This window comes from Struthio camelus, chromosome 1, assembly GCF_040807025.1.
Source record: "Struthio camelus isolate bStrCam1 chromosome 1, bStrCam1.hap1, whole genome shotgun sequence".
NCBI classification, from domain to species: Eukaryota; Metazoa; Chordata; class Aves; order Struthioniformes; family Struthionidae; genus Struthio; species Struthio camelus.
The window spans coordinates 57701533-57713957 of record NC_090942.1 but is presented as its reverse complement, the minus strand read 5'-3'; the positions used below and the strand labels follow the sequence as shown (position 1 = coordinate 57713957).

Below are 12425 nucleotides of genomic sequence, written 5' to 3'. Positions count from 1 at the left end.
TATAGTTTGTGCATGTTCATTTTGAACTTTATGCCAGTTTGTGGTGTCATTTGTGGAAACTCAGAGCTGTATTGGCATCCTGAGGAAAACTGTAGCTGAGGGAAGCAGTTCTTGAATAACCTAAAGAACAGAAAATAGGAATGAAAAAATGATACTATCTCTGCTCAGCTTCAGAGGCACCATTTAAGGAATACTGTGTCCAGTTCTGGCACCCACATTTGGAAAGGGAATACAGACAGGTTAAAAATGACCCAGACAAATCTGGAAATCCTGCCTCATAGTGAGAGACTAATGAACCTTAGAGAAGCTGGAGAAGTGACTTGATCATACACTCTGCAAGTGCCGACCACAAGGAAAGATTTCTGATGGTAGATGGTTCTTTAATTGAGCAGAAAAAAGCATAATGAGATTGTAAAGGTTGGGAGCTGAAGCTAGACAAATTCAGACTGAAAAAAGTAACATATTTTAAAGGAAGGATAATTAACTGTTGGAACAATCTGCCTACAAATTGCTGGGTAAGTTCTCCACTACTTGAAGTCTTTCCTTGAAGATCTCAAGTCTTTCTACAGAAGGTATTATATCTCAAACAGGACGTGGTGGCACAGAGTAGCAAGAGTGGCCTGCTTGACAAGGGAAGGCGAGATGGGAGCTGAGGGTGACAGCCATGCAGGCAGGGCAGGGACCACACCAGCAAGGGTGCAGTACCTGCACAAGGTGAGCACAGCAGGTACGGTGACAGTAGCAGGGTCAGCCTATGGCTCTGTGATTGCTAGACAAGTCTATAGGGACAAGACAGGTCTGAGGTCAAGCCAAGAAGTCAAGTCAGCCAGGCAAGGTCAGGATCAGCAAAGTACCAGGCCAGGCATAAGCATACTTAAAGTGTAGCCCAGGAGAGGACCAACAGCATGGGCCTGAGCTTAAATGCAGCTCCCAAGGCAAGGAGCAGAGGCTCCAGGCTTGGCTTGTCGCAGCTCTTTCTCACAACTTAGTTGTTTTCATAGCAATCTGATCCAAGGTTACCTGGCTGTACTCTGTCAGAGCTGATCTTGAATGCAGGCAGCCATACCCTTAGGAGAGAGGATAGGGAAGAGGTAACAGAGTCTGGTATACTCAGGGCCCTGACACTGAGTGTAGGACTCGCCATGCAAGGATATGTAACTTTCAGGATGCAATAGGGCAAACAAAAATGCTTGCTCCAGTCCTGTCAGGCTTTAAAACCAAGTATCCTCTCCATCCATATTGGCAAATGCTTATCGTCTTCTACGGCACCTAACACACCCCTCAAAGGTGTCCTGGCTCTTCAAGGTCAAAAATAAGTCATTTTAAGCGCCCCTATGTAGTAGAACAGACTGGCATGAAGAGTATGATCACAGGAGTTATCACAGGAGTTATGATCACATGTTAAGGTGACCCTAAAGCAGCGATGGCTGCAGGTGTCCCCACATCTTTGTCTCTTCCTTAGTGTCTCAGCCTAACTGCTTTAAATAGCCAGTGACCACCTATCTGACATTCGACAGTATTTGTTGAGACCTGAAGAAGCAAGTGTCTGCCCCTTACTCTTGGCACGCAGAAGCATGCTTTCCTCCCCTTGCTGCCAGGGTTTGGCCTCTTGCTCTGCCTGTCAGCGTGAGTCTGTCTGACTGGCACTTTGCTTGTCTGTGTGGCCCCAAGGAGAGTTGCCATCACTTTGGAGGATTGAGGGGAATACCTCAAAATCTTCACAGTTTAGACCACTTTTGCCACAATGCCTTAAATCAGAAGGAATCGGTGGTGCATATTAACATGGCTCAACAGCCTAGACATTGAAACAGCTGCTGGATGGTGAGAAATCAGCCTTCTTTTCTTTTTCTTCCTCTGCATCTTTCCACCCAGATCCCAAGCTCTGTGCAGTTCCTGTGACACCAAATGGACATTTGGACTCGTCCTTGCCCTCTTCCAACCCACCAGTGGCCTCTGGGGGGGTCACCAACTCCTCGCGCAACTCCCTGCAGCCAGACCAGATCCATGTTGCTGTTGGCTCCAGGAAGAGCAGCGTGATGTCCCTGGGGAGACTGACCTATGACCAGCGGTCCTTGGTGAGTGAATGAACAGCAAGTCGTATCCTTCTTCCAAAGCCCAAGGACTCTGTTGTCTTTCTGCCATCATTTGGGGGTTGCAATGGAAGACTGCATTGCTGCCGCAGGCTTCCTAAACACAAGTGCATAGCCTGTCCCTAGGAAGCCAGGTTAGTCCAGATTATTGATCTGTATTTCCAGATTATTGATCTATATCCTGCTGAGTGTAGGATTCAGCTCTTTTATACTGTTCTGGTTGGAGAGGGTGGATAGCAAGCAGATAGAGTCTTCCTGCTGGAGTGAAACATCTTGTCCTCTTGCCCTTTCCCTGTTTGCCTAGAGCCCAGGACAAAAAACAGTAGTGCCCTACCCTCAGGTGATCCTCAGAGTGAGTTGAGAGCACAGAAGAATCTGGAGGATACCAGAACTGCCAAGTCCCATAAGAGATGGGGTTTCTGGAAGCTTTTGTTCAGCTGAAGAGAGAAACCTTGACTTGGAGCTCCCCATAGCAGGCCCTGTTGCCCCTTAGCACTTCCTCAAACGCTGCAGTCAGCCAACACACTTCAGACCTGTCCATCTTGTTATGTCAGCCTCTGGGCTCTCAACCACTGATACACACAGCTTTGTGGGGGTACGTTGGTGCTAAAAGGGCTTATACCCCTATTTTTCCTAAATAGCCAGTGCTGACAGCCATGTGCTACATGAGAAGCTGCTGATGTGATGGGACTAGACTGTAACCAACAAGCTTGATTTTCTCATTTCTTCCTTTTACAAAGATTGTACTCAAAGATAGTGTGTTAGATTATCTGTCTCCCTGTACCTTGTGTTATCCTTTACCCCAGGGCAGTGTAAAGTGCTGCCACTCACATTTTTTGAAAGCTTTACTCCTGCTGTGTGCTGGTGTAAGTGACGCCAGGCACCTGGCCTTTGGCTTTATTATTTACTTTCCCTGTAAGGGCCTCACACACAGATGGTGTAAAAAGTAATTACAGCCAACACTATTACTAACTTGTTATCAATCTGTTATCAGATTTACAGGGGTGACTGCTAAATTCCCACCATGCAACTTCCTTGGGGGCCAAAATGGGCAATCTCCTGGCTTAGGGGCCCAGGGACAAGTCTGTGATCTGAAATACAACAGCCCTCCCTGTGATGGGAGTCACTGAGTTCCTGTCCCACTCTCTTACAGTCCAGCTCCCGGAGTTCCCACTATGGTGCTTGGGGCCGCAGCGGGGCCTGGGGGAGTCGCCGCTCCAGCTGGAACAGCCTGGCTCGAGGACACAGCCTGAAACACAAACCTCCCTCTGCCGAGCACGAATCCCTCCTGTCTGGGGAGAGACATAGGGCAGCAGATGGGGAGCGAGATGGGACAGGAAGGGTATCTCATCACCGCCGAACGCTCTCCCTGGACAACAGAGGCTCCTGTGACCTATTGGAGTTGGCATCAGTCCCATCTGGCCAGAGAGTGGCCCATAAGCCAGGGGCAGCGTCAGGGGCCAGTGAGCATCAGGACTGCAATGGTAAAATGCCCAGTATTGCAAAGGAGATCTTCCCAAAGATGAACAACCGCAAGGAGCGGGGAGAGGATGATGAGGAGATAGATTATGTGAGTATTTGGTACAAGGAATCTGAGGTTACACCTCAGTGTTGTGGGAAACCCCATCTCTGTCCTTAAGGTTAGGTTTCCCTGCCATATGAATGGGAGAGCCTGCAAAAGATGCTTTAAGCACAGCTAGAGGATGATATTTAGTGCAGGTGGGACTGTTTAGGCCCAGACAAGACCAGACCACATTGTTGGGCTCTCCACAAGGCAGTTGTACTGGTGGATGGTGAGAGGAAGACGGATGTGAGGCATGTGCGTGGCCATTCAGAGGCTGTTGTTTCAGAGCAGAGCGGCCAGTGATTTCTCCAGGCTAGCAAACATCAGGCTTTGTGAGAAGCAAGACCTTTGCCAAGGGAACGCTGGTAGATCAGAGCAGGAAGCACAGGCATAAGAGACAAGGCAAGTGAGTTTTGTTGTGCCAGCCCAGGAGACCACAATGCCAGACTGTGAGCAGATCAAAGGGTGGAAAAAATGGAGAGAGAGTCAGCAGAGATTTGGACAGAAATATATTCTGTGAAATGAAATTGCCTCAGAGCCCAAGTGCCAACAGAAGGCCATCCTCTCCTGGTTTCACTGGGCTAGGATCTCTGCCTCTCGTTTAGCTGAGGTATGTAGGAAACGCCATACCAGTGTAACAGAGCCACTTCAACTGCTCTGAGAAGAGGTCACGCACAACATACTGCATGAGAAAGGCCACCAGCAGTTTAATTTCTAATGGTTTGGAGACGAAATCAGATGCTGAGAGGTAAACAGGCCCTGGAATAGCAGCTCTTCATCAGTGGCTTGGTGCTCTTTGAGTCCATTTCCTCGTTCGGGGACTAACGAAAGGCGGACCTGTGAAAGTGATGTGTCTGGGGAGCTCCAGGTAGTGGTATTTTAAGATAAGATGAGAAAGGAGGAGTGCCTTTGTCAGGCAAGTGGAAGGTAACCAGTGATAATCACTTCTGCTGTGTCCCTCCAGAGCCTGTGTTTTCGTATCCGGAAGATGATGGAAGTCTACAAGCCAGACTGGTGTGAGTTACGGGAGGACTGGTCCATATATCTCTTCTCTCCACACAACAGGTTTGTGCTGTTTTTGCCAGCAGAGGGTTAAGAAGATGAGACAGGTTCTGTTGCAGCAGCAACCACATCCTGTGAGCTGGACATTAGGTTGTAACTTAAAGCTTATCACTTAGAAATGTGTTTTGCCTCCTCCATCTCCACTTCTCCAGCCAAACAGCATTTCTCTTCCTTGGTTCTGAAGACGAAAGGGAAGATGAGGATCTTAAATGGCTATTATGATTTTTCCTCTCTAAGGAGCATTTCATTTTTCTTTTCTGTAATCATAAACGTTTATAGCGAAGCAAGACAGGGAATACTGACATTAACTGAAAAAGAGAAAGGAATGCATTATTAATGACTCCATAACACTGATATTACCCCCCCTGGTACAAGAACAGTCTCTCCATTTCATTTTCCATCCCAGTGCCAGTTTATCAGCAGCCATATTATATCTTTTAGGGCAAAGTATGTATTCTTTGTGTCTAAAAAAACATGTTAGGACAAATTCTGCCTACTAAAGTGGTCTTCCCATCAGAAGAAAATGCCTGTGTACCCTCAGTGACAGCATTCGCACAAGTGTGCATCGCCTCTCAAAAAGAATGGAGTTTCATTATAGCTCATGGAGGAGAGCTCTTTGCGCCGTATGATACCTATGTTAATGGGCACAGTATCTTTCAGAGCAGCCAGAGGTCTGTTCCCCATGACAGCCAGGCTACCTGCATTTCCTCAGCTTTCAACACGTGGCTGGTTGTTGTAATGAAGTACAAAATGTGAGGCAGCTCTGAGTTTGAGAGGAAGATTGTAACTCAGCCTCTCCTCTACAGGGCAAGAGAGGAGCACAGTGATAGTACGTACTAAGTAGGAGACACTGGGGTGGTGGATGGAGATTCAATTCCTTGCTCTGCTACAGACTTGCTGTGTGACCATGGGCCGTGCTGTGATATTGCCATGGCAAGGGACATCAATATATGTGACGGGAAAGCTGCTACGACTCCAGTCAGAGCTCAGTTTTGGCCAGAATACTCTATTCTCTATCCTTATAGCTCCTAATATAACTCTGCCCAAGGCACATATGCCTACTTGGAATTCTCTTGCAGGTTTCGCCTCCTCTGCCAAACGATCATTGCTCACAAGCTCTTCGACTATGTTGTGCTGGCCTTCATCTTTCTGAATTGCATTACTATTGCCCTGGAGAGACCACAGATTGAACACAGAAGCACGGTGAGAAGAATTCCCTCCCTTTTAGCACGACCTCTGGCAGAGGCTCGTAAGTGCTCCTGGCACTGGTACAGCCTCTGGACAAACCTTGGCGTTAAACACTAACTCCCACTCATCTATTCAAATGCCCATTTATTACTAATTCACATCATATGTGCTTCTGCTGCAGGGTCTTATAATGGGGCGATCCTTCTATAGTAGGGTAATTCTAGTACCCTCTGTTAGGAGGTAGGGCCAGGTAAGGGATGGCTTGTCAAAGGGACAGGGAACTAAAAGAAAGAAGTAACTTCTATATGCAGCAAAACCCCAGTGGGCATGCTGTGTCATCATTCATGTATGCTACTTTTGAGCTGAACTTGGTGATTGGCTCAGACTGGCGTGCCAAAGAGGAGGCTGAGATGACAAATGAAATGGCTTTTTCTGCATCTCTGCCTTAGCTGTCCCACAGAATATACTGTGCTTATGCACTGCACAGTGGTCAGTGCTCAGGAGCACTTGGGGATGGAGTCCCAGGGCAGTGCAGCTGATCAGGACTGAGTGGCACTGATTTGCAGGAAGCATTGCACATCCTGTCCACTGTGCTTTTGCAGAGCTGTGTGGAATTCTGTCCGATCTGTGACACAGGACAGAGTCAAGGTGTGAGAGCTGAAAGCTGCCCAGCACTGACCGTTGCCAGTGGGGAGTGCTCTTATTCCCCCAACTTTCAGACCCTTCACAGGAAAGCTAACAATATCAAGTTCATAAAAGGGGTCTCACAGAATAACAGGAAGAAGTCGAGATGCATTTAGGGCCTTTCTCTGCTTGTTTGTTTATTTATTTGTTTATTTATTTATTTATTTTTAGGAGAGAATCTTTCTTACTGTGTCCAACTACATTTTCACGGCAATTTTCGTAGCTGAGATGACCCTGAAGGTAAGTTACTGGAGATGGACTGCTCAGAGCGCTTTCCCCATGTGATAGGAGCAACATGGTTCATGTTTGTTCAGCACCCCTGCAGAATCTCTCCCTCTTTTCAGTGGACCAGCCCTGCATTCTGCTGTAGTAAGTGCAGATATTGCCTGGGGTTCAATCCCTGCTAGTCTGGCCTGGAAGAGATATTCATCTTAGTCTTTAAATCCACAGGGATCTTGGTGTCTGGGAGGAAAAGCTGGGCTCCAGATATGGATTTGTCATAATGTCAAATGTCCATTCCTTTCCTGCCAGAGCAAGAGTGGAGGCTATAGCAACAATGGTATTAATAAAATGCTCTTAGTTGAGATAATTATTCAATAGGCATCAAAGTAGTTTACAACAGTGGGCAAATCTTGCTATTCCCCTTTTGTGATGAAGAAAGAGTCTCAAAACTAGGTAAAGAGAGTTTCAAAACTGAGTACCTTTAGGTAAATGCTCTGAAATTCGTATCTAAAAAGGGGTGTGATTTTCAGGGCGTTCAACCCTAAAGCCAGTGCTGTCATTAGTACTGGCTGGTGTTTGGAACTGCTGAAAATCAAACTCCTCATTTAGGAGTCAGAGTATGGATGTTGGTGCCCAATTTTACCTAGGAAAAGAAGGATGATCTCTGGACTGGGAGGTCGGTGAAATGCCTGAAACCTTCCCTGCCATGTTCTTTCTGGTGTCTTATTGTTCAGGGAGGCAGAGGAGAAGTGAGAAAACTCCATGGAAATCCTGCTGAAATTCCACTCCAGAGCATGGCCTTGTTATTTCTACAGTTATGTGCCACTCCTTTCCCCAAAGACATTTTCCTTCACAGCCTTTCAGCCAAAAGAAAGAGGCAACGAGATTTATTGAAGGGTGCAAAATGAGTCCTTACTGCTACCTCAGGAAGTGTTGTGTGGAGTTAATAACTGCCCTCTGTCCTCCCCTTCAGTCTGTGGCTGCCCTCTACCAGGCAACATGGAGAGGAGCCATTTAACCCCCTGTCCTCTCCCCTCTTTTGCAGGTGGTCTCTCTAGGCCTGTATTTTGGGGATCAGGCTTATCTCCGCAGCAGTTGGAACATCCTGGATGGCTTCTTGGTCTTTGTGTCTCTCATTGACATTGTGGTCTCAGTGGCCTCTGCTGGTGGTGCCAAAATCCTAGGGGTGCTACGGGTCCTCCGGCTGCTGCGCACCTTACGTCCTCTCCGGTCAGAGCCCTACCACGTACTGCTCAGCCCTCTCCCCTTCCCGCTGTGCCCCCAGGAAGGGTCCCAAAATCAATTCCCACTGTGCTTGGTGCAGTGAGCCGGGGCACTGCATGCCTCTGGCAGCTGTGCCAGGCAAAACATGGTATTTCACAGGCAGCAAGTGTGCTTGACGCAGAGAGGTTCCCCCTAGCAGTTCGGCTCTGGCCTTGGAGGTATCTTGCTAGACAACGAACCATGGGAATGGAAGAGGCTTTTTGGCCCTGGGGGGAGTGTTCCCCACTGACAGGTCACTGCACAGGGAAAGATGGGACTGAAAATGCTTAGCTCAGGGCAAACATCACTTCCCTGTCCCTCTGTCACCCCTCACCTTCCTTCCCTTCCAGAGTTATCAGCCGAGCCCCTGGCTTGAAGCTGGTGGTGGAGACACTCATTTCATCCCTCAAGCCCATAGGAAACATCGTCCTCATCTGCTGCGCTTTCTTCATCATTTTTGGCATCCTGGGTGTGCAGGTAGGGTTGTTATTGTTGGGCAAACTGCCCTCTGTGCCTTCCGCCCCTACCTTAGGGCACCTGCATCCCCAAATACTGAAACAGGCACAAGGAACTGAGTGGAGCAGGAGGGACAGGCAAGCCAGAAAACTTTCAGCAGCTCCTCTACCTCTTCTGTCACCCACCATAACGTCCCCACAGCCCTTGGCAAAGGCAGCTGGGCGCTCAGCAAATACAAGTGTGGCTGGATGTGTGAGACAGGAGTTAATGCTCACGGCTAGCTGGAGGGCAGGATCTGGATCAGTGCTATGGGGAGGGGAGGTCCAGGGCCGGCATAGCAGAGGGCTCTGCTGGGCACATCTATGCAGTGCTGCAAAGGTTAAATAGCTCAGAGCCTGTATGCGTGATCCCTGCCTCCAGCCACTTCTGTTTCTCCCTCTCACTCTGAGCCCTAAATCCACCCACAACCTTCTTTTATTTTTTTATTTAATCCTCTTTATTTTCGGCTGTTGCGTTGCAGAGGAGCACAGGCGTGGGTGTTACTTCCATCTCGGAGAACGTGCTATACTTAGTCTGTTCTGATGAGTGTGTACAAATGCACAATCCAGTACCTTCCGTATGGGGAAAGGAGCCTTGGGCAGAAGAACCCCATCAGTGCAGCTTTGCAAAAAAGTATTTGAGAAGGAGGGGATGTTTTTTCTGGTTCTTTACCCTCAGATTAGATCTTTTTTCCCTTCAGCTCACTTGGTAACTGTGAAGCAGGAGGGGAGACTGCATGGCTCAAGGGACTGACTAGAAGATTTTTTTTTCCCTTGGGCACTGGCTCTAATTGGGCCCCAAAAGGCTACCCTAATGGCTTCCAGATGGTGAGAACTTACAGTCATTAGTGGCCTGGGGCAATGAAAGAGACTGAAAAGCCAGATGTGGGTTTAGCAGGTTGGCCCTGGGTCCTTAGCAATGCATGACATGGGAGTCTGTGCCATGTGATGTGCTGGTGGTCCTCGATATCTGTCCTCTTCCACCTGGCTTGCAGCTGGAAGGAGCTCTGCAGCTCACCCGTAGTCTCAGGGGCCTTTTGTTGGTCTATGTACCCTGGGAGAGGGGACACAGCCTGAAGGGAAAAGGGCTAACTGAGTCGCTCCCCTCCTGCAGCTCTTCAAGGGGAAGTTTTACCACTGCTTGGGGGTCGACATCAGGAACATCACCAACAGGTCCGACTGTGTGGCTGCCAACTACAAGTGGGTGCACCACAAGTACAACTTTGACAACCTGGGACAGGTGAGCGTGCCACAGCCCTTTTCCCTCGTGTGAGTCCAGCTCACGGCTTGTCCCCTTCTCTATATATCCTTTTGCAGGGCCCAGATGCAGCGCCTGAGAAGTCTGATCCCAGGCCAGGGAGAGGGATTATTTTGCATGGGTATCAGTGCAGAGTGTCTGCCACTAGTGGGCTGATATCAGGATGACACTTACAGGTTACAAGGGGGAAGAAAAGGGGTGGCAGCAGAGACCTTAATTTTCTTTTTCTTCCTGCCATGAAACAGATGTTCTTCAAGACCTCTCTCCTGTGGTGGGTCAGGCTGCTCTTGACTTCCTGTCCCTCCCTCCCCCTCCTTTCACAGTGGAAGGAGTGGGTTTTGATGTGTGCAGAGACACATGCAGGAAGAGAACTTCAACACTGTGTTAAAATGCAAAACCTTAATTTTTCCCTGCCGGGTGGATAAACCTGCTCAGCATATGATATGCTTTGTGTGTTCCAGGCCCTGATGTCCCTCTTTGTTCTGGCCTCCAAGGATGGCTGGGTCAATATTATGTATAATGGACTAGATGCTGTGGCTGTTGACCAGCAGGTACAAAGACTTCCTTGCAAAAGGACCTTCTCGACTTTCTTCAGGCTAGTAAGGTGGAACCGTGCTGCAACATCCTGCTTCAGACACCTCCCTCTGACAAAAAGCCCCTTATAGGGCCCGTCTGAATCCTTTGCTCACTCAGTTGCAGTGAGTCAGGGTTAGGCCATGCCCATGCAGGGAAGTGCAGCTGAGGCTGTCCGGCAGATGACTGTAGTAATTCTCACCCTTTATTCAGTTTAGATCACATGGCAGGACTTGTCTCTTTGTAAAGACTTAGCAACAATACCACACGCCTTTCTGCATGTGCTGGCTCCCTCCAGGCCCATAGGTGGTTACTCTAGTACTCTGTAAGTAAGGACTGTTCAGCTGCTGCCCACTATTCTTCCTTTGCTAAGGCAAGAACAACACTGGCATTGACCACAATAGTGCTGGTGCAGGCATCTGCCATGGGCTGCAGTGCCATAGGCCTGAACCTTGTGGTTGATGTTGTGTTTACCTCTGAACCTCCATGCAATGGACCCCACTGTTTCTACTGGCATGAAGGTATGGTCTCTCCTTACCCTCAAGCTGAAGGTGTATCCGATGCCTGGACTGCCCATCTCACCGCTTACCGGGGTTGTACCGACTTGTGGGTGGGATTGTATCTGAATTGTGGGTGACTCTGTAGAGGCAGACCCTTACCCTCTATTCACTCCGTCTAGGCAGGCTCCATTTTTACCTGCTGGTGCCAAAATCCAGCCAGCCAATCAGAAGCTGCTCTGTCCACCTGGTCCAACCCTGTCCGTAGCCACTCCTCCCCTCATTTCCATACCCTTGCCCCACCTTTCCAGCAGCCAGACACCACAGTGGTTTCAGCCCCTTCATTTCTATACCACCAGTTGGCCAACTGCAGTGTCTCTGCTCTCCCCCTTCCTCCAGCCGGTGACCAACAACAACCCCTGGATGCTCCTCTACTTTATCTCCTTCCTCCTCATCGTCAGCTTCTTTGTGCTCAACATGTTTGTGGGGGTGGTGGTGGAGAACTTCCACAAGTGCCGGCAGCACCAGGAGGCTGAGGAGGCACGCCGGCGGGAGGAGAAGCGCCTGCGGCGCCTGGAGAAGAAACGAAGGAGTAAGGCACAGCCTAAGTGTTTGGTCGGTTCGTAGGCCAAGGTTTTCTGAGAAAAACCTTCTCCTCTTCTTTTTCTTTCCTGGTGGACCAGTTCTCGAAATTCATCGCTTATGCCCATGCTCTCAGCCTTCCTCCCTGCACCACTGCTGCGTTGCTATGCACTACACTGGGGCGGTCTGGGGAAGGCAGGGTTGGCTGAAGAGGTCTGTTGGGAAGCTGGGGCACCAGGGAAGCCTTTTGTGTTTTAGCACCCTGACCCTTGGGAAAGAACACGTACCAAAAATACACAAGTATGTGTACAGGTATGCACCATCAGCACAGAACTTGCATGTATCAGTACCCCTCCTACCTCAGCATCCTGTACCCCAGCTGGTGTTTGGAGGAAGACCTGGAAAGTCTGTCCTTCATGTTTAAACCAAAATTAAAAAACAAGGGAGGAAGAAAAAAGAAGACAACCCTTATGTTTTGTTTCTAGCTCTTTCCATCGATTTTACAGTGTCACTGCTTGGTCTCCCAGACCCTCAGGAGGAAAGCAAGCCCTTTCCCTGGTATTTCTGTCCTCTTCTGTGTTCCCATAGGAAAAAAATCGCAAAGGCACACTCACCCCTGGAAATCATCACTACTACCCCAGACTGACGGTTTTCTTCCATTCACAGCCTGTGGGCATGCTTTCCCTTCCTCTGCTCCAATTTTTTCCTCTCTCCTGTGACACCCTGGGGTCTCTCCGGGAACCATCTGCTCCCTTTTATCATTTGTGATCTTAATTTGTTGAGGCATGAAATGCTGATTTAGCACCATTCCCACAAACATAGACTAACAGTTTTTCTTTCTATCACTCTTTTCTTTTTCTTTTTTTCTACTTATTTTTCTCCCCATTTCTACCTTCCTCTTTTTTTTGGTATTATATTTCTTTCCTTCCTGTTTATGTCCCCTGTCTC

The 12425-nt window shown here is 48.7% G+C and overlaps 1 protein-coding gene across 4 annotated transcripts in view; it reads left to right on the top strand.

Moving 5' to 3' along the window:
• CACNA1I (calcium voltage-gated channel subunit alpha1 I) overlaps positions 1-12425 on the top strand; it is a 176766-nt gene that overhangs the window by 145268 nt on the left and 19073 nt on the right. For 3 of the 4 annotated variants that reach the window (XM_068941582.1, XM_068941569.1, XM_068941590.1), the window contains exons 16-25: positions 1873-2075; positions 3244-3660; positions 4619-4719; positions 5796-5919; positions 6760-6828; positions 7856-8040; positions 8424-8550; positions 9682-9807; positions 10287-10376; positions 11295-11514. In XM_068941582.1, the coding sequence (XP_068797683.1) occupies positions 1873-2075; positions 3244-3660; positions 4619-4719; positions 5796-5919; positions 6760-6828; positions 7856-8040; positions 8424-8550; positions 9682-9807; positions 10287-10376; positions 11295-11514 (1662 nt within the window). The remainder of the gene's footprint in view (positions 1-1872; positions 2076-3243; positions 3661-4618; positions 4720-5795; positions 5920-6759; positions 6829-7855; positions 8041-8423; positions 8551-9681; positions 9808-10286; positions 10377-11294; positions 11515-12425) is intronic. The other variant, XM_009665343.2, reaches the window with a different exon arrangement.